The sequence below is a fragment of the Lepidochelys kempii genome, chromosome 1 (genome assembly GCF_965140265.1).
Source record: "Lepidochelys kempii isolate rLepKem1 chromosome 1, rLepKem1.hap2, whole genome shotgun sequence".
Lineage (NCBI taxonomy): Eukaryota > Metazoa > Chordata > Testudines > Cheloniidae > Lepidochelys > Lepidochelys kempii.
The window spans coordinates 261,368,851-261,391,498 of record NC_133256.1 but is presented as its reverse complement, the minus strand read 5'-3'; the positions used below and the strand labels follow the sequence as shown (position 1 = coordinate 261,391,498).

At 40.4% G+C, this 22,648-nt stretch overlaps 1 protein-coding gene across 7 annotated transcripts in view; it reads left to right on the top strand.

Moving 5' to 3' along the window:
- The window catches only part of LUC7L2 (LUC7 like 2, pre-mRNA splicing factor), a 58,880-nt gene that overhangs the window by 20,482 nt on the left and 15,750 nt on the right, over positions 1 to 22,648 (top strand). For all 7 annotated transcript variants that reach the window (XM_073327289.1, XM_073327292.1, XM_073327291.1 and 4 more), the window contains 7 exons: positions 5,574 to 5,672; positions 8,365 to 8,475; positions 10,552 to 10,695; positions 15,586 to 15,762; positions 19,771 to 19,862; positions 21,181 to 21,210; positions 22,205 to 22,393. In XM_073327289.1, the coding sequence (XP_073183390.1) occupies positions 5,574 to 5,672; positions 8,365 to 8,475; positions 10,552 to 10,695; positions 15,586 to 15,762; positions 19,771 to 19,862; positions 21,181 to 21,210; positions 22,205 to 22,393 (842 nt within the window). The remainder of the gene's footprint in view (positions 1 to 5,573; positions 5,673 to 8,364; positions 8,476 to 10,551; positions 10,696 to 15,585; positions 15,763 to 19,770; positions 19,863 to 21,180; positions 21,211 to 22,204; positions 22,394 to 22,648) is intronic.

The following is a 22,648-nucleotide window of genomic DNA, read 5'->3' as shown; positions in this document are numbered from 1 at the left end:
TAAAATGTGGGAAATTTTTGGTAAAAATCAGTTTAAACTGAAAATGAAGGGGCTTATACATAAGTTATAAATAATATATGTTCAAGAAATTATTAAAATGTTGTTTAAAAAAACCCAAACACTAAAGCCTTGAAATTGAGGAAATTCACTTTTGCTTTCCTGCAATAATCTTAACTCTGCCCCATTAAGATTGACCATACTTTCCTATCAGATACTCAGGCATGCCACAAAAATACTGCATGTTGTCTTGCGAATTGCTATCCCATATACAACTGATGAACCTCTTATGCTTCCTTTTTCATTATGGGCCAGAGAGCACCTTGTCTCACATTTTGCACATTCCGTATGCCTACCATAAAGTACACTATGTAGGTCTGATCCTGCAAGATGCTGAGTACCTTCAACGTCTCTTGAAGCCATGGCACTTAACACCTTCCAGGAGGCTTGCAGGATAGGACCATATGGCTAGAGGCTCCAAATTATCAAGATACTTAAGATCATGGTTAACTTTGAGCGCATGAGTAGTTCTATTGACTTTAACAGGACAACTCACGTTGTTGAAAGTTAAGTACATTCTTACGGTTCTTGTTAAAATAGGCCAGAGCTTTGACTACATTTACTTCACCTTCCCAGTATTGGTCAGTCTCCAATCTCTAGATGACTGGCCAGAGCTCACACTTTAGTATTTACACAGCTGGTCTGTAAAATCCTAATATTGCAGACGCCCTTGCAATACTGGCCTGAAATCACCCAATGTCTGATAGAGTGGGGAAGGATGGTTGCAGGCTATATCTAGTGAAAATCTATAATGTTGTAATTAATGTATTCCAAAGGAAAGTATAGATAGGGGAAAGATTAAAGGGGTGTGTGGGTGTTTAATTCTGTGGAGAAACGTGGAACTCTAGATTGGTATTTTAAATCTGATGCCTAACTAAAAATCTAAAATGTTCTTTACAATACTTTAGGTCAGGAGTTTTTCCAGTTAGTAAGCTCTCCCACAAAAAATAGATACTCTGCCCATTCACGTCATAAAATAAGTTAAATCCTCATCAGTCTTCACGCCCCTCTGGTGCCTACAAGAAAATATAAGCTTTGCAGCATATCCAGAAGACAAAAAATTCTGGCTCTGTTGGATCAAAAAAGGGAGTGAATTCCATAATAGAAGACACTTCATAAAAAACTCCCTTTCATGCTCCAGCTTGAGTACCTCTCTTCTTCTGTACTGCCACAGTGGAAGACAAAGATGCAGTACCTCAGATACCAAACCATTTAAGACTTAGGTTGTTGGGTTTTTTTTAAAAAGGCACCTTGAACTTCTCCCAGAAACTTATCAGGAAGCAGTGTTGCTCCTGGAAGTATTGATGTTATATGCTGCTACAGTATGGCTGGCTCATCATATGGCCATCTATATTGTGCACTAGCTCCAGTTTCTGAATAGTCTCTTTGCAACCCCCTGTAGTGCTTATTATACCAGTCTTGTCTCAAGGTGGCAAAGAAGTGAATGATTGATAGCAAGATCTGTAACAGAAACAAAATTGTCACTCTAACTAGATCCAGATTCTTGGAAAAGACCTGTTTAGCTACAGCTGTCAGTTAAAATGCCAAAAGCAGCTCTGAATCATACAGTTCCAGAAGTGAATTTGGGGTACAAATGGTGGATGCTCTCATCCAGGGGTACCTATACTCATCTTTCAATTGCTATCCCCAACCTACCATCACTGCTTCAATCTTGTTTTAATTAATACTCATCAAGCTTGCCCTCCTCTGTTCTGTCTTCGTAAAGACACTGAGTTTATTCATTTCATTGCACCAGCTGGATCTAATGTGATTGAAAAGCTGAACATTCTGAATTCAGTGCAGTCCATATTTCCTTACTAACTCTGATGGCCTCATGTACATGGTACACAAAAGGGGTGGCAAAACTGTTTCCTGAAAGAGCTTATGTGTAGGATCTCTTAATACAGATGAGTAGTTATCTAAAACATGACTGACTTGGAACTAGGAAGTTGGAGGACTTGAAAAATTGCCATTTAATCTGCTTCCACCTTTTTGCTGACCTTTTCAGAAAAATGGAAGGTTTTACATATGTGGATAGTTGGCAAGATTTGATGACAAGCAATAGTTTCTGAAGCAAGAGCTCCATCGCAGGATGTCATTTGTCCTTAAGGAAGTTTTTTCCCTTATGGATATATTGATAGCCTCCAATTCAGTATTGCCACACTGGCCTTTGCTAGCGAAGGGCTTACATCCGGTTTGCAGTGAGAGAGTTAGCAGATGCTGTGGTGGAGGTGAAGAACTCTTCTTTGTCTCTTGCACTGTTCCTGCATGTGACTGCGAATACTCTTATACATTTGCAATCAAATTCAGCCAGGGACTTCCAGTGCTGTAGCCATTCTGCTTGTGCTTTACCTTCCTCTGTAAACCATCATGATTTGTAAGGGTGAAGTTAAGAGGACATTTAAAGGTCACTATATCATTGATGGAGGACAAAAGGTTGTTGTTCAGTCCCAACCCTTCAATAGTGGCCTGATGGCAAACAATATATTACTTCAGAGCCATCTGGAACCTCAAGTTTCATCAGCCTCTAAGGCATGGACGACCACAACATGCGCTCTCTGTCCCTATGGAAAAGATGTGTCCTGACCTCAAATCACAGAAGATAAGACATCTGTCCTGATTAACATTTTCTTTCTCCATCTCCAGTCCCATTCCAAATACTTGACTACACTGTATCTGGCTCTGTCAGCTGATTTGCAAACCAATTTTTACAGTGCCCTAGTTGTCATGGCACCTGATATCAATGAAAACCTGAATCTATGCAGAAGTCAGTAACTTCAGTGAAGTTACCAAACATTGTCAGCCTTGGTGCCTCAGCACAGTGAAGAATCCGATTGGTTCAGCAAAGGCCTCTTTGGTGTTTCAGAGTGACCAGTGTACCAATATTAACCCCATTCCAAGACCTGAAAATCAGATGACCACTTATAACTATCTTTTAGGGCTGTAGACCTCCTACATGTGACTGTGGCTACAACAAGCCCAGCAATACCCTCTGCCTGAGTTCCCTGTGTCTTGTGCTGCACAGTATACTTGGCTGAAGTCTGTTGAGCCAACAACTACAACGTCATCTAGCCAGGTTTTGTTTAGGTCTGCAAAGCTTGGTGTAAGAACGTTAAATCTGAATATTCTCATGTCCAAAATGTTGTTTTTGATTGCTTTAGTGTTTTAATATATTAACTAAGTATAATTTGTAATTTTCCTTTTAGTCTAATCTTCTGTCTCTGAATTGGAAAATTTTCAGATTTACTTTTATCACTCCATCTCATGCTGGACATATTTCAGATCTTATGTCAATATTTTCATATCACTTATTACTGCAAATCATCAGATTGAGGTAAAGTTTTGTGTACATCTGGAATGGGGGAACTCTGTCCAAAGTGGTGACAAATTTGATAGTTCCCTTTTAAACCCAAGGTTTTAACTCTTAAGTGGTTATAATTTTACCTAGTCCTAATTTCAACAATGCTCTAGATACAATGTGCAGTGCTTTCTGAGGCTGCAAGACAGACACTTTCTAATGTTGATTAATTACATTTGTCAAAACATAATTCATTATTCTCGTAATCAAATCTTCTAACTCCAGTTGAATAAAGAATTGGAATCTGCTAGCATGGAAAGCAGACCTGCATAATAACTTACATGGCCACTAACTCTTAGTTGCTTATGTCACCTGACAACATGATTGTCACAAAGTTCTGTGTAGCAATTATAGGGAAATAATCCAGTCCTCTTGCTACTCTCAACAATTAAATAAAATCATAAATGGAAAAAATACCGTAGATTAACAAGATGAAGAGTATGTAAAGAACTAAAAGCTTGGGGTTTTTTAAACTAAGAAAGAACATTTAGGGTTCTTTACTTCTCCACAAACATTTTAAAATGTTAAATTTAAACATACTTTTCACTGATGTGAACTATTGGAGACTGTTCTCTTAAATGTTTACCTTTGTGAATAATTTATACTGCTAGTAATTTCTGAACGTCTGGCAATACATTAGGTATTTTGTTAAAGTGAAATTGTCTTTGACAATTGAAGTCAAGTATCAGGTAACTTTCAAATTTCCCCCTGCTGTTAATACTGTGCTTATTTAAAAAAAAATGCTTTAAACCCATTTTTATGATTCTATTTTGGTTGTTAAACCAGAGCAGTGACTTATTTCTAGTCTCTGACAATGGTCAAGTCTCTCCATGCATACTGACAGTTGCATGCATGAGGTCATGTTTTAGCAGGATGGCCACTGCCAACAAGTGGCTTAGAAATTACAAATTATTGTTTCTTCTGAGATACTTTTCATAGTTTATTGATTACATATTTCTCATTGTTATCTTGGATTGTTGATTTAAGGAAAATTCTACTCATTTTGTTTTTAAAAATGTTATGTGATATAGTCAAAAGATGTTGATAACCTATTTTTGTTGTCTTAAGTATTTTCACATGGGGGGGAAAATCAGACACATCTTTGCAGAATCTCATTTAGCATAAAAACATGGTGTTTTGGGTAACACTTTGTTCCTTCTCTTGGTATGAATCGATTGGGTTATGTTTATCTTGCTTTGTCTTGCCTCCTTACAAACTCATGGGTAGCTAATTTCATTAGAACGTTATGCTTTATTGTAGCTGAATTTCAAATTAGAAACAGAATTTAACTGCTAGCTGTGTGTACCCTTATGGGCACACTTTAAAAGAATTCTGTGCTCTTCGCAGGATTTTTCTCCATAACATATAATGGGCAGTGGCTCAATCCATTTCATTTTCTACCTCATTCCTTTTGCCTCTTCCTCTTCCCACAGCATCCTTTTAGTACTACTTTAGATGAAAGATAAACTATTTAAGGGGCTGGGGCTTTTGGGGGGAGGGGTTGGTTTTTAGTTTTTTTTATTTCTTAAGTCTTAAGATATGCACTTGTCTTCGCTCATCACAAAATCTTTTGAGGGAGAGGGAGATTTCAGCCAGACTTTTTATTTAACCTGTCCAGTTCTAAACAACGCTTCTCTGTAAGAAAGCTTAGATTACAGCAGTTTCAACAATGATTAAGACTAAGTCATTTATCTCCTAGTCTGGGCCAACAACTGTCACTGCAGATTATCCATTACCCAGTTAGCTGAAAACAGTGCTGCAGTGACTTGGACCTTTTAAATTGTTTAGCTAAATACAGGATGTCTATTACTTCAATCTTTTTCATGAACTTTGGTTAATGAGCATGTTTTAAAATAGGGTGGGAGATGATGGTTCTCAGGTCATACAGCACAAATAGGATCTGACTTAATGTTAGTCATTTTTCTGCTTTATTTCTTCTGACACCTGCATGCTGTAATCATTCCAAATGCCACATTGTTATTGTAGCAATATTAAAATAATCTTATCTGAAGTTCCATTAAGAAAAATGGTTTAATTTCCAATATTTTACAATTGAAAAAATCATACACACTCCACTTATAGTAATATTTCTCCTACAGATGAAGCTATACCTCTTCTCCCACTCCACCCCCAAATAATCATTTGTGTCTATTTTCAGAGGATGGACCTTGGAGAATGTCTGAAGGTGCATGACCTGGCATTAAGAGCAGATTATGAAATTGCATCCAAAGAACAAGACTTTTTCTTTGAGCTTGATGTATGTTTTTTGCCTTAAAATATACTATTCTCTCTACCACTGGTTATGCACATACAATAGATGTAACATGCTAAGTATAGAGAGAAAACATAAACCTTGTCCACAAAGTGATAGATTTGGAGGGTGGGGCTCTTGCATGATTATCTAGATACTACAATGATGGGAGCATATAAATAGCTAAACACCTAGTCTGTGGCTAGACCTGAGTATTGTGTTTGTGGCTAGGCAGTTAAGTTTCCATATCTGTTATCCCCATAACTCTGGATGTCATCTGACTTTTGCCATCAACTCCTGTCTCAAAACTGATTGTGGTTCATTATAGTGCATAAATGGCTAATCACAAATTACTCGTGAGCGAATTCTGCACCAAAAAAAAAATACAAATTATGCACACAATATTTTAAAATTCTGCCTATTTTGTCAAAATAACACAATATAATCATGCCAGTTTCAATTATTTTAGTACTTTATTTAAAAATACTCATCAACAAGTATGTCTGTAACAATACAGACAATGAAAAAGGTTCAGGAAATGTTTTTTTGACAAATAGGTTCCTTACTAGGCAGACAGTAACCTTAGAGTAACAGAGTAAACACCAGAGCTATGAACTGACAGGTCATCCACACATCTCATTTGGAACCGGAAGTACACAATAAGGCAGCAGTAGAGGTGTTCCCCCTCCCAACCACCCTCCAAAAAAAAAGGCAAGCAGGATAGTATTGTGTTAAATGTAAACTACTAAAACGGAGGGAGGGGGTTTAAAAAAAAAAAAATTTGACAAGGTAAGAAAACGGCTTCTGTGCTTGTTTCATTTAAATTAAGATGGTTAAAAGAAGCATTTTTCTTCTGCATAGTAAAGTTTCAAAGCTGTATTAAGTCAGCATTCAGTTGTAAATTTTGGAAAGAAGAACCATAACATTTTGTTCAGAGTTAAAAGCATTTCAGAGCTGCAAACAACCTCCATTCCTGAGGGAACTCTGAGGTGCTACTGTATTAATATAGAACTTTGATTAATAATTCATTTAAACTACAGTACAGAAATGTAGTTCCCGCACCCATCAGAAGCAGTGCAAAGGCTTGAGGGAGTCGGGTAATGGAGGAACTGAGGGAGAGGGACATAATTGCTGGGAAGGAGCCTGGGAGCGAACCTGGAAGGCTGTTGGGTGTGGGTGGGAGAAGTATGGAACAGTTGTTTCTTGGGGGGGATGCAGGGGAGAGTGATAGGGAGTTGGGGAGCCTCCACCATGCAGACTCTGGCTGATCCCTAGCCTCTCCCATTCAGTCAGGCACATCTATCCCTGTGTGTCTCTGCTACCCTGTCCCCATGTGTCCCTTCACCCCCACTCTGATTCAGCCCCCACCCTAGTTTGTCTCCCCCCTCCCCAATTGGCCTTTCTGAATCCCAGTCTGTGACCTGCCCTGTGTGCCTCTGCTCTATCTTTCCCTTCCCCCCATATGTGCCGCCTCCACCTGGCTCTGTGAGCTGGGTGTTGTGAGGAACGCCTCCCCCTGATGCCCCCAATACCGCCTCCACTCCACCCCTTCCATGAGGCCCTGCCCCTGTCCTGCCTCTTCCCACCCCTTCCCTGAAATTCCCACCCCAATTCCTCCCCCTCCCTGCCCCCAGGGGGTGCAAGAGGGGGCTCAGGGCAGGGAGTTAGGGTGCAGGGTTAGGCAGGGGGTTGGGGTGTGGGGTACAGCAGGGGGTTGGGGTGCAGGAGGGGTGCGGCAGGGGGCTCAGGGCACGGAGTTTAGCGGCAGGAGGGGTTTGGGGGGTGGGCTCCAGCCCGGCACGTACTGGGGGCAGGGCAGGCTCCCTGTCTGCCCTGCCACTGCGCTGCTCCAGGAAGGGGCTGGAACCTGGGGGAAGGGTGGGCAGAGGGCTGTGTGTGTGTGAGGGCTGTGCTATGCTCCTTCACATACCTCCCCCGAAGCTCCCATTGGCTGTGGTTCCCCGTTCCTGGCCAAAGGGAGCTGCAGGGGGCGATGCCTGGAAGCAAGGGCAACACACTGTAGGTAAGCACTGGTTGGGGCGCGGGGAGCTGGTGGGCTGCAGAAAATAACCTTGCGGGCCACATTGAGTCCCCTGGGCTAGTGAGTGACTGCCCTTTGTTTTGGCACCACAGCAGCCCGTAGTGGGCAAAAGACATAACTGTAGCACCTCCCCGACAGAATGTATTTTCTGCGGAGAGAAAAAAAAATTCAGGGGAGGACATGAATTCTGTGCGTGCACAGTGATGTAGAATTCCTGCAGGAGTAACAAATGTATGTTTCGAAGAGAGGCTTTAGGATGCTATTCTTATCCACAGAATTAAAAGTATATTTCTGTTTTACATCTGGGTTAACAGAATAGTCACGTTTGTGAGCTCCTAACGCCTTATATTCACTAGAAATAAAGATATATTTTTAACTCATGTTAAACTACTCCATGTTAATTAACTCTAATTTACAATCTCAATGATGAAACGTTTTTAGTTTTAACCCATATTGGCTGGTTTGAGGTAAACTCTACGCTGCTTTCTGAGGACTTGAACACTGGTTAAAAATGATCCCTTTTTCTTAGTGAAGAGATCCTAAAAGGAGTTTATTAGGTAATTCCCACACATTCTCAAATATGGCTTTGCCTGGATTTTTCTTGTCTAGGTGGCTTTGCTTGTTATTTCTGGCTGTGATAGTCTTTTGATGTTTTAGGCAATGGATCACCTACAGTCATTCATTGCTGACTGTGACAGAAGAACTGAAGTGGCTAAGAAAAGACTAGCAGAAACTCAAGAAGAGATCAGTGCTGAAGTTGCAGCTAAAGTAAGCGTTTAAAACTGGTTCCTGACATGCTGCAAAGCCCTTTTGGATTGCTTAAGGGAATACTTACAATTGGGGTGATTTTCCTCTATCAGAAAGTAACCATTTCTTATTTAGCACAAGTGCAACTGAGGTGAATTCAAATGAGATTACCCATTAGTGAAATTCAAACCATTTTCTGAAGGAAGGAAGTTTAGGCTTTGACAGGCCACCCAAACTGAGGATTTTTGTTTGAGAGATACCCTCTTCTCCCCGAATCTCTTCCTAAAATCATTGTTTCCCAAACTTTTTACTAAGGCGACCCACCCAACAGCATTTTGTCTCCTTTTTATAAAACCCACCATTACATATATGCACCCTCAACCCTGGCTCCACAGCCCTAATCCTGGCCTGGTGCATGTGGGAGTTCAGAGCAGTGGTTCCCAAACTTTTAAGGGTCATGCTCCCCTTCACCACCACCCCGTGCCCCTCCCCCAACTGGGCTGGGGAGAGGGGGAAAAGGATGACATGGGTAAAGGAGCAGAGGCTGGGGGGTCATAGCTGGGGGTGGTGGGAATGGAGCTGCAGCCAAGGGCCAAGGCTGGGGGCAGGAGTGGAGACGCAGCCAGGCTGCAGTGGGGGCTGGCAACTGCGTGTGGAGCTGCACCAAGGCTGGGGACGGGGCCAGGCACGGAGACGGGAACTGGGGATGGAGCAGAGCTGGGGCTGGCCTGTGCCCACTGCACCCCCTTGAATGTTCCTCCGCACCCTCCTATGGGGTGCACCCCAGAATTTTGGGGACATCTGGTTTAGAGAGGGAGCCTGACCCATGCTAACCCCACAGCAGCAACTCTTGTCCCACGGGGCTGGGCCTGGCTGTTTGTTCAAGCCGAGCCTGGCTCGCCAGATGTGAGTGACCCTGCAGTCCTGTGTGCCAGGTTGCAACTCCCAGAGTGGGGATCTAGGGCAGGAGCTGCCACTGCAGAGTGAGTGCAGGGCAGGCTCGGCTCGTTCTCCAGGCCCTCCACTCCCCCATCCTGGTGCCTCCCCTCTGGGCCATAAGTGTGTATTTGTCTAGGCAAAATATCCTAGAGGATATTGTGAAGTCCAAGACTATAACACAGTTCAAAAAAGAACTAGATAACTTTTTGGAGGATAGGTCCATCAATGGCTATTAGCCAGGATGGGCAGGGATTGTGTCCCTATGGGGCACTGGGCCTTGGCCACTGTCGGAAGACAGGATACTGAGCTAGATGTGGCCTTCTTATGTTCTTAGGCCAGGGCCCGGTGATCTGGTCATGGACATAACTCCTCTAATACCTTTCTGCAACCCACTCATTGGTTAGGACTCATTGTTTGGGAAACACTGCCTGAAAGGAGAAGGAAAAACAGGGAGATGACTAGTCATCCACTTCTCCTTCAGGAAACTTCAGTCTCTGTGGTGGAGCATGCCATGAAAAAGTGATAACTCCATTTTTGTCCCGAATCTCAGCAGCTGAGAGAGCTTAGAGGTTCATGATGTCTCATCTAGTTTTTGTAACTGAAAAATTCAAGTCTCCTTCCAGTGAGTGCATGCACATGTTTGGAGGAATGGTTATATTAAAATATTAATTCTGCAAACCTATTTATTGGATAGAGAGCAATGACTTTACAATTTTTGTATTGTTCAGGATTTGTAAACAAATTTATGGTCTCGAAGGGGAGCATAACCAAAGACCAAGCAAGGAGAGTGCAGATAGCCCTTTCAGCAGCCTTGAGAGTCTTGCATCATAACAGTTACCATCATAAAAATCCCAGATACAGCTGCAGAAATGTCCTAACTTGAAAATTTAATAACTTGTGAATATGCAGGGTGGATTTCCTACTCTGGAGTATACGTGTTGGAGAATACAGGGTGGGTGGGGCCTACACTACTTGTTCATATACAAATATCTCTGATCCACATGTGTGTCCATTGACTTAGCCTTAAAGAGTTTATTTTATATATCAATGACTTCTGGATATTAATCCCAACAAGCACGTTCTAGCTTCTCTGAGAAAAATCCAAACCTAAAACACATGAAAACCTGCCAGTATTGAGGTCCCCCTTGTTTTTCCAAGGCTGAACGAGTTCATGAATTGAATGAAGAAATTGGGAAGCTATTGGCCAAAGTAGAACAGCTGGGAGCTGATGGAAATGTGGAGGAGTCCCAGAAAGTAATGGATGAAGTGGAGAAAGCCAGGGCAAAGAAGAGAGAAGCAGAGGTAATTTTGTTGTCTTTACATCTGTGAATTCATTGACACTTCATTCCAGATGGTCCTTATGAGAGGAGACCAGATCTTCTTAAACCATATTTTTCTGAATAATTTGGTTTAGAATGCTCAGCATGTATTGAAAAATTTTAAACTGTTTGTATTATTTTTATTTCCAAAATGGAAATGGCTGAGTGTATCTTTGACTTGAACTTTTATGTAAAAGGGTTTTTCCTTCCAAAAGTCTATTTTGTCACCTACATTTTTTGAATGCCCAAAAATAATAACTTAAAATTTATCAGCAGCTATGTACTATACAATTGTTATCAATCAGCAGCACATCCTTAATTTTGATTCAGGGATTGAGGCAATCAATTGTAGACAGGGTGGATTTGATTTAATCAAATCAAATTGATTTAAATCACTAGTTAGGAAGACTTGATTTAATCATGGATTTCTACATAAGGTTATAACAACCAAACTTTTAATACATATTCTTCACAACTCAGAGACAGATGTAGGTTTTATTTTTAGAAGGTGCACACTATACGTTTTTAAAGTGATTTATTTTGAAAACTTTTCAGATTAGTTTACCACTATACCAGAAAATGAATGATTGTTTGGTTATTTCATTTACCAAAGGTAATTGAAGCAGATATTTATGAAGTCAGTGGGAGGTGAACTATCTCCAATTCAACAGGTTAATCATTAATATTTGGAGGATTCACCAGACAGACATTTAAATTGTTTTATTTAACTAAAACAACGAGGTTATGTATTCTGGATGTTTTTCTTCAACAGCAAACATATAATATTTTAACAAAACAAGCATATGATTTTTTGATTTTAGTTAAAAATTCAAGTTTTTTAAAATGAAGTTTGTTTTTGTTTAAATTGTTTTAACTAAAATAGTTAAATGAAATATTAAAAATAAATAAATTGACTGTCAGCCAGGTCAACATGAGAAAGTTAAAATATTGACTTCTACAGCTAATACAGTCGTCTTCACCTTTATTTTCCTGTTTGTTCATAATCTGGAAAAGAAAAACAAAGCTTTCCTGCTTTTTCAGGTCCCAAAACAATGTCTCAGTTTGGAATGAATTACTCCAAAGGAAGAAAATACTCTTTTAACAGCAGTAGCTTCTTCTGCAGGTGTAGAAAGTGAGATGATCATTTCAGCAGTCTCTGAATCCAAGTGCTTAAGTGACTTCCACCGGTTCACTGGTGTGACTTTCTTTAAAACATCATCAGCAAACATATATTTCTTGAATGGTTCACCCTTAGCCCTGAAGTTTATTATAGTTGGCATTATGGAGGGATGATTGTTGGATGTCCATGTCATAGCCAACTCCTTTTCTTCAGCAGTTAAGGTTTGACCCTGGTACTGAGTATTGAGAATATTCGCAAGAAAATGAGCTGGAAATAGTGCCTGACCCATTCAGGTTTGGTTTGTTTTGTTTTGTTTTTTAATGCTTGTAATTTAACTCTCTCTTTGCATATTTCTCTTTTTAAGATCTCACTCAGTTCTTTCAAAATTTCAACAGCATCAGCAATAAAACAGCTATTTCCCTGCATTTTGTTCAAGGCTACAGAAATAGGCTTCAGGGTACTCAGCATGTGCTCCTCATTTCTCTTAAGCCCAATGTTGAGAACTTTGGCTGTGACAGTGCCATCTATTTTTTCACGATTTTGTTCACAAACTGTTATCAGATTAGGCCAGTTCTTGATATAGTGCTCAAAACAGTCCACTACTGAGTTCCATCGCCCATCTTGTGGGAGAGTTAGCTTGGTTCCCTTCACTTTTTTCAGAGCAGCGGCTGCAGAGTGGTGGTTACGGAAGTATTTTGCAATTTCAACAACATTAGCCTTTATTTCTGGAACACTGAAGTCTTTGGCTAGGAGGTGCATCAAATGAGCACTGCAACTGTATGTTATTAGCTTGGGACTCTCTTCTAAAATTCTTCTCAACTTGGATACATTTGCAGCGTTGGTCTGTGACCAAGCTACGTACTAGTCATTTGCATTTTTTTTCACGGTTTGTTCTATTCTGATATGTGTGTATTTCCTGATGTATCAATTGCTTCTGTAAGGAAGACATTCCCTTCTTCTGTTGTCACACAGGCACGTACAACAGGATCATTGTGGACATTGCTCCCCACCCATCAAGACTCAGGTTAACAATTTCACTCTCTAGACCTTTTGCACAATTTCTCTTTCATACACTTTATCCAGCAATTTGCCTGCGACATCTGTTCTGTTGGGTGGACTGTATCCTGGTCTTAATGACTGAACCATGTTAATGAAGTGTGGGTTCTCAATCATACGGAAAGGAGAGTTTGTTGCATAAATAAATGGGGCAATTTTTTCATCAATTACCTCTTTCTGTAATCTGCTGGTTCTTATCAAAAACTTATCTGTGGTTGTTTCTGGACGACGGAGATTTTCTTTTCTTTTTGCTACAGGTGATATACTGTGGCTATGTGGCATACATGATGTGACTGAAACACTATCATTGGCAGATAACTCTGAAAGTATAGAAAATGATGGTGAACTTGAAGGTGGATAATCTTCAGAATCCTGTATGTTGAGGATGGATTCTCCTAAACAAAATAAGTCAATGTAGTTATTTAATTATTATTACCATACTGCTCATTGCATTCTCTGACACTCAATACTACTTCAAAGGTGAAATTGTAAAAGGAAGATCTGCCTATTTCAGCTATTTATTTTTTATTCAAACTGCATCTAAAATGATAGTACCATAGAGTAACAACTATATTTTTTACTCAAACATGAGAATTCAAGAATAGTCCAGAAGGAAGACAGGCGGTCCTTAAGAAAGAAGTATGAAATAAAAAAACTTTACCAACCTGAAGATCCTGCATGTTCAGACATGTGCCTTTCCTCATCTTCAATGCAGCTCCCTCCTGAGAAGGAACACTTCTCGTGATGTTGTTTCATTCGGGCAACCAGGCCTTGCATTTCTTTGTTGCACTGTTTGCCTGTCTTACCCACAGGTAGAGGAACTTAATTAAATTATTCCCAAACTTGGTCTCTCTCACGGCCTGCTGCCATTATAGGTTTTCCCTTCTAGTGAGAGAATGGTATGGTAGATGTCAAATCAATGAAGGCTACAATCAGAAAGACCTCAAGACTTCTGGAATATGCTGCTCAAACAGTTTCACTTTTGTTTCTACTGCTTGTCCCTCCCTTCTCAGATCTATTTCCAGATTTCTTCTTGTCCAAATCTATTCTGCCCCCAACAGTCTTCTATTCATTGAACTTTTTGAAACTTTGCACTTTTAGAGAGACGTAAGGGATTGACTCTGTGTACACAAATTTGCAGAGGGACAATAGGGTTGAGGGCTGTTATCTCTTACCTCTACGTATTTATTATTTATTTATTTAAAACCATTTTTGCTGTTAACAAGCATGTTATCTCTGGAGATTCAAATGCACAGTTTCAGAACTGCAAAACTAAGCATCTCTGATGGTATCTTCTAGACTGAGCATTGAGTCCAATTGGGTAGATAGAAAGATTAATCTAAATCTATACAGAAGCCCCTGGAACCCCATAAGATTGGGTCCCTAATCCATGAACTATTGAAACTCATTTACAAAACTTTTCTTAAACATTACATGAATATATTGTCTCGTACTATAGAATTAGAATTTATAGTTCCTATTCCATGGTGAGATATCTTTGAGCTATAATGTATCTTAATTAAAACTATCTTTAGATAGGTTTTTCCCTCAAAAAGCGTTCTATCAAAAAAAAAGTCCGAATTAAATTAAAAAAAAAGGATTTTTTTCATCGTTGATTTTTCTTCACCCTGATTGTAAAGCTAACTTTGCTACAGAGTTAGATGGCCTAAATATATCCGAGTATTTTCACCACTATTCTGTAACTGTTCAGTCCATTGGGGTCTCTGTTGGTGTTCCCACATTTTTTTAAGGTAATCCTACACTATTTCAAGTGTATTTATTTCCACAGGTAAGGCTTTTACTTAAGTTGAGCTACGTTGGTATGTTTAGTTTCTATGGACGGTGTATTTGATTCTACAGTTGTTAAGACCAGTCGGTGTCATGGCTAGTGCTGGTAAGAAGACTAGTTTTCAGCCTTATGCATCGTAAGCTACGCTGAGTGAGACTTTTTCAAAGGTGTGTAACTCTAACAAGACAAACCAGTTTTCACTGGAGCTCTCAAAAGACACTTTTCACTGAAAGCTATTTCCATGTCCTATTTCTGCTTTCTAGCTGATTCTTTTTGATGCTTGAGCAGCTTAAAATAACTGTTTAAACAAAAAAAAAATTCAGAGTATTGTGTGGCTTTGTTCCTTCTCCCAGCTGTCCTCATATACTCAAATGGCCAAACACATTTTGCTCAATTAAAAATAACTGTTCAGTAGAGATCAATGCTGGAAAGATGATTTTTCAGGATAGCATTTTAAATAGATTAACTATGGAAGCCACTGTGCAATCTTCATAGATATGGTGCTCACTGCTAATATTTACCAGCTACGTTGAACTCTCAAAAATTGTCAGGCTCCTCCAAAGTAACCTGCTGTGGAGCAGAGATTAAAGAACAGGTCTGTTTTCTTTTGTCTTTATTTGGAAAGCAAAATGAATTGTCCATGGCCCTGTTTTTTGTAGTTAGTGTCCAAATAATGTTATGTTTAAAAATAATGACACTTCTTTGTATTTTAATGGAGACATTTGATTTATACCTTACATGGATAAAATTAATAGTAAAACAGGTCTAATATAGTATCCTGAATTACTTTGACTCTTAATTGAGAGGTATAACCCTTCATGTATGTTGCTTCTAGCAGGACATTCTTGTGTTCATATTTTCACGTATTGAAGAGTAAGAAGCTCTCAAAATGTATCTTCCCCCCCTAGGAAGTGTACAGGAATTCAATGCCTGCCTCCAGCTTTCAGCAGCAGAAGCTCCGTGTTTGTGAAGTGTGTTCTGCCTACCTTGGTCTTCATGATAACGACCGACGACTTGCTGACCACTTTGGAGGAAAACTGCACTTAGGGTTTATCGAAATAAGGGAGAAACTTGAGGAGCTCAGGGTAAATCAGTCTGTCTTATTTATTCTTTCTCTTTTACTGATGACTTAATCACATATGAGAAGATCTTAGAGGAAACTTTCTATTATGTGTGAATTTATTTGTTCATCTTGTAAATTTAAAACTTTTGAGGCAGGCCCATATTAAAAATTGGTAAGTTAAAGATAATGATAGGACAGTTTTATATTAAATGATCTCTTGGTATGGTGAGTTCATTTAACAACCTGCATTTTAATATAGCCAAAGGCAAGATCATAATCTCTGAACAAAGAACGTAGGTCACACTTACAGAAGAGGGAACTGTATCCTGGAATGCACTGACTCTGAAAAGGACTTGATGGTCATGCTGGATAACGACCTGAACATGAGTTCTCAGTATGATGCTATGGCTAAGAAGGGTAATGCTATTCTTGGATGTACAAGCAGGGGGAATATTGAGTAGGAATAGAGGTGGTATTTCTTCAGTGTTCAATGTGAACAGGACCGTTACTGGAATGTGGTGTCCATGCTTCAAAAAAGATGTTGAAAAATTGGACATGATCCAGAAAAGATTTACAAGAATGACTAAAGGTCTGGAAACCCTTCCTTACAGTGAGAAATGAAAGAAGCTCTGTCTATATAACGTATCCAAGCAAAGCTTAATAGGTGATTTGGGCACCCTGTAAAAGTAGCTACATGGGGAGGGAGAAGTTGGTAGTAGATGGCTCTTCAATTTAGCAGACAAAGGCATAACAAGATCCAATGCCTGCAAGTTGATGATAGATAAATTCAAACTAGAAATATGATGCAAACTTTTACCAGTAGCTTAACCATTGAAATAACTTACCTTGGGATGTGGTGATTTCTCCGAGATGTGGTGATTTCTCCATCACTTGAAACCTTAAGATTGAATTAAATGGCAAAAACTTTAACACAGTTAAGGTTTCCTGGTGATAGCCCATGACCTTCAGAAAACTTAAACTTCTGAAAATTAGGAAATAGAGTTAAGGTAAAAGCCCCACATAACCTTCTCCCTCTTTTAGCGATGTCCCATAACACACATGTTCGCTCTTTGCCTTTTTATTGTAATGTCAGGTTCTACCTGCACTTGCACTATATTCAAACAGAAAACTGTGCTTTCCTCAACACATCATTCAGTCCAGACTGCTCTCATATCCCACCTCACTACTGACAGTACCTGTTGGAAGAAGGCCTCAGTGTCCTGCTACTGACACAACCTACATAATTCTTGTATTGAAATGGTGTGGACTGGAACCCCAAGGTACTCATGTGCGCCTCTTTTCTTTGATAATGCACATGGGGGGGACTCAGACACAGATCTCATATTACAATCACAGCTCTTTCAAGCTGCTTCAGTTTATTCCTTCACCATTCAAGACAGCTATACCTAACACAATGAATGCAGCTGGAGTGCATGCAGATAATTCCCAGTGGCATTTGTCAGATTAAAGGAATTGCAGAGGTAAGGTTGCATGGGCATGTACCTTGACTATTTCCTGGTTTTCAGAAGCTTGATTTTGTAGAACTCAACATTCTGGAAGGGCTTGAGCTATCATGCAATCTTAACTGTATCTTTTGCCATTTAATTTCCTAGCCTTTTAAAAAAAGAAATGTATGTTGGTAAGAGTTTGTGGTCATTTAGGCAGTTGTAATTCTCACTGAGGTTTGCAGTTGATATGTTGTTGTGGCTAAGTAGTAATAAAAGACCTAGCTTTTATATAGTGCTTTTAATCAGTAGTTCTTAAAGAACTTTTATATTGTTATGCCCATTTTACACATGGGAACCTGAGGTGGAGTGACTTGCCCAAGGTCACCCAACAGGCCAGTGGCAGAGTTAGGAATAGTCCTAGTCCAGTGGTCTTTCCACTAGGCCACACAATTGCTCTGTGGTTCCTAACTGCTCCTATGCATATTTTGTTATGGTGGAATCAAGAAAATGGTCATGCTTTGAAATGTTTGCAATGTGTAGTTGCTAACTGGGCCAATGAGAGAAATCTCTTTCACAGTCTATATCCCAAACCCTTGACAGTTTTATTACATGGTTGTTAAAGTAACTTGAGTATGCAAGAGAAGACTGGTGGGTCTGTCTCCTTCTCCCTCCTGCCCCACCGTTCCCCACAACATGTAACGCCTCCACCACCACCATTTCCAGCTCCCCTTCCTCTTCCCATTCCATCAAGCCATTAGTTCACACTGTAGAAGCTTTTAACATGTAAGAAATTGCTTCCTGCTGTCTCCTGTCCTGTGCTGCTACGTATACTTATTCCAGACAGCAGGTTACTGGAGGGATGCACGCTACGTTGACTAAGTAGCCCAGGGTGGGCACTGAGCTGGCTTCCCCTCTCCCATTTGGGACTCCTGCCTCTGGTTCAGCCAGGCTTCTCCACCCATTCCCCAGGGCCATCCAGTCTGCATTTCTTCCAAAGCAGGCCAGTCCCCTCACCCACACAGGGGTAATATGTATCTTAACTATTCATTTTCTGGATTTCAGATGTTTAAATTTTTGATACTTTCAGTCTCCCTACCCCAGATTCCATCTCAGATGGAAAGTCGGGAAGAGGGGCCCAGGCACCGCAAGAGGAGCACAGTCCCCCAGATTTCAGAACACACAACAGGAAGAGAGAGGGGCGGGGCTCCCCGAGATCCCAGCACACACAGAATGGGAGAATTCAGAGCTGACAAGCCCTCACACCACCTCTAAATTCCCAACTTTGTCTGCTCTCCTTGCTCTGCTAATATGTCTTTTCTAAATGAGTCTCTAGCTTAACTAGAAATTGTGGGCTTGATGCAAGAAGTACTGAGTGAAATTCTGTGTCCTGTGTTATGCAGGACTATGTTATCATAATGGTCCTTTCTGGCCTTAAAAATTATCTATGTATTATGGTTTTGCAATTCAGTGAGATATGTAAGCATGTGCTTAAGGTCCATTAACTTCAATAGGAGTTAAGAACAAGTTTTCCTGAATTGGAGTCCAAATGCAGAAAATGCTTCTGTTAGGATCATGAGTAAAAGTGCTAGTGGACCCAGAATGTTGTTTTGTGTGGTTATGTGCGATATTTATGAGAAGGCATTAATGCAAATAGCTCCCTGGAACAAGAATAGTTATTAAAAATAATTACAAGTAAATTGTCATTGTTGTACAAGGAATTACTTGACATCAAAACTATAAGAAATTGAATACTCAGCTATTACCACCAACTGAAAAAATTGTCCATGGATAATTATTCCAAATTCCTAAAGTAAACTGTATTATGTAATCTTTGGAGTACGTCACTTACAAAAAAAAGATAACTGTCCTCCTTCCTCAAATTCTCCTCGAGATATAATCAAGATGGTCTGGGACAATTCCACAATTCAGAAGACCTTTATAAAGAGATGAATCTCTTGCATTATGCCCAGAAGGTGGAAAGACTTGGAGGCTTTTCCTAATGTCCAGTTCCAGTGTGTTCCATTCCTAAGGGCCCTCTGCTCAGGGTGCCCTGCCCCTAGCTGTAGTGAATTCAACCTACATACTACTAGCTGAAGCATCCTTTCTCTGATTGTAACTGTCGTGTTCACAGTGTGGAGAGAAGTAGCCTCCAAACCAGGGTCTTTGATGCAGACTAAGACCTTATTTATCTTCCAGTGTAAACAAAGGAAGCTCATTAAATTTCCAGCTCTACTCATTCCGATTTACCACCCACTGGCCAGAGTGCGATAGAATTAGTATGGAAACTCTCATGGTGAAATCCCACTGCTTTTGAACTCCCTTCCATGAGAAACTTTGAATTAGTATAGTTCTACCTCCTTCAGGTCTTGATATTAATACCATCTCTTCTCTGTAGCTCTCTTGTAATAATGGCCACTTCCTAAACAAAGTAAATAAGGCAAATATGATGCTGAGAGAATGAGAAGAGGGGGGATAATATATGTTCACAGAAAATGGGGAAGAACCAACTGTTAACTGTTTTATATGACTTTATATGACCTTTCAGCTGAAGTGATGTATTGAAAATGTCCCTTTGTTTTTAGAGGGTTGTGGCTGATAAACAGGAAAAACGAAATCAGGAACGCCTGAAACGCAGAGAAGAGAGGGAGAAAGAAGAAAGGGAGAAGCTAAGGAGGTAGAGATCTGCTGTTTTTGACAGCATACATTTAATAATCATTCTAAAATCTATGTAAGACTGAATTTTCTTGTATGTTTGTGTGTGTCTGCTTGGTGGCAGAACAGGCTGCATTTGCTGAAAATTCTACATGAATTGAAAGTAATTTGCTATTTGACTACTTTTCTCAAGCCTATAACTCCTTATTTCTGGTGGAATACTTTTTCTATATAAGTAATGGATACAACTGGGTGAATATACACATGATCAAATACTGACTTTTCAGTGTGATTTCAGACATGTAATTTTCTCTGAGAGTTAACAAGTAGATTATAATTAGGTGTCTTTTAGGGAAAATACTTTCCAATCCATCTATGCAGGGTATCTGAAATTATCAAATTAGACCTAAAAAAGAGGTGAATATATGATTGGCAGTTTTGGAGCGGTCCTGAATCTTCTCCATGAAATACGCAATCACTGTTTCTAGGAATTCACATGCAGACTTGTTTAAACTGCTGTTTGCATGCATTTTGTTGTGACCTCAAGAAGTCCACAATGACTTTCGACAACAATGTTGATGAGCTCACATCTCAGCTGTGAAATCCCCCATAAAATCAGGTGTTCTGTGCATCAGAAGAACAGAGGGACAGTATTTTCCTTAGCTTTCTAAGGTTTTCATGAAAAACAAGAAAGAGTTTAAATAAAATAGGGAATTTTTGTGGCATGCTATACTCAGAAAGAAAAGAGAAGCAGCATTTAAACAGTCAGATCAATGTAGTATTGGGAAATCTTCCTCTAAAAAGACTGTAACTCACATTTTAAAAGGGCCTTTATCATAACTGTTTTTTATAGAATAAGAAGTGTAATGGTAAGTCGGGGTCGGCAACCTTCGGCACACGGTTCATCAGGGTAATCTGGTGGCGGGCCGTGAGACATTTTGTTTACGTTGACCGTCCGCAGGCACGGGACCCCTGCAGCTCCCAATGGCTGCGGTTCGCCGTTCCCGGCCAACGGGAGCCGCAGGAAGCAGCGGCCAGCACATCCCTGTGGCCTGCCATGCTGGCCGCTGCTTCCTGCAGCTCCCATTGGCCGGGAACGGCGAACCGCAGCCATTGGGAGCTGCAGGGGGGCTGTGCCTGCGGACAGTCAACGTAAACAAAATGTCTCACGGCCCGCCAGCCGATTACCCTGATGGGCCGTGTGCCAAAGATTGCCAACCCACTTACCCTGTGGTAAGTAATCAGTTCCTTTAGCTTGTTCTCTTTGTAATGTTCTGCATTTTCGAATTGTGAATCTGTTTGTATAACAAAAGCTGATCACCATTTTCCATTTGTTTCAGGTCCAGATCCCATAGCAAGAATCCCAGAAGGTATGTAATCTGCAGGAAAGGGGTACTAGTAGTGAAGTCAGGCTTTTAAAAGCTAGAACTTTTATAAATTTCATTGTCAAGCATTACTAGACTGCAGTGTCCTTGTTTAGCACCAAAGCAGCATAGAGGATGGCCATTCTCAACAGATTTATACTGCACTGATCACCATGGTATTGGACTGTGTATGCACATGTGTTCGCCCATGGCGAACAAGATGTTTTTTTCCTCCTCTGATAGTAGTTAGAACATGTTAAAAGGCTTGCATCTGTGACTGCTTGCAAGCTGATGGTCCAAGTCCTTTAGCTTAAGCAATAGACACTTGTCCTTTTAGACCCAGAGGTCCCAGGTTCAGTATCCACAGATGACCCGTCCAGAGGTGTCAGTACTTAGGCAATGCACCTTGCCTCTTAAGCTTCAGTTGGAAGCCACTAGTTTGCATTGCCGTCCTTTTCAATAGGAAAGAATTTGTAATAATAAACCTTCAGGGGTTTGAGAGCCTGCAAATATAGTCTTGTGTTAGTGGCCCTAAACCAGAATATAGCTCTTGTTTTAAAACTTCAGTGATAGCTGGTGCATATCATGTCGTAAATAGAAGGCTTCATAGACAGAACTGCAACATAAAGCACCTACCCAAAGGCTCATTGTCACAGCATCTTCCATAACATCAACACTCTGTAACTTTATCTGTTTGTTAAATAGACTCTGTCAAATAAGCACTTTGATTTCTTTGAAAGGTAGTGGCAAATGGCCAAACGTACAGAGTCTTCCCTTCATCTGCTCTAAATTTGGTTGGACTTGTCAGAGGGGAATTTGGAGGATTCCCTCATCACTTTCCTCCTTCGGGCCAGTCTCTCTGAGAAATGCATAATAGCTGTGATAATTGGAAACTGATCTCTGTACAGACCCAATACTATGTACAGAGCACTAAATATTGGTATACTGGTAGAGCAGCTGACTGCCTCATTCACTGTAAATCCTTTCTTTCTGTTTCCAGATCTAGGTCTCGAGATCGCCGCAGACATCGATCTCGTTCTGCCTCCCGGGAGCGAAAGAGAAGAACTCGCTCCAAATCCCGTGAGAAACGCCACCGTCACAGGTCTCGCTCCAGCAGTCGCAGCAGGAGCCGCAGCCATCAGAGAAGCAGGCATAGTTCCAGGGACAGGAGCAGAGAGCGCAAAAAACGGTAAATGTTGGCCTCCTGACAGAAGTAGTTTCCCTTCCCTGAAACCAGAAAACAATTGTAACTGTTTCCAGAAACTATGGCTAGAAATGTAATTGTTTACCAAGAACACTTAGTAATTTTAAACACCTTGTGGGGCATTTCCAGATTTCAGTCATTGTTTTAGCATGAGCAGTGATACAGAAACAGGGTTACCTTTTGTCTGTTTGGCGGGGGAGGGAGGGAAGGAACTGCTGTGACAAAGTGCAACATATTTGT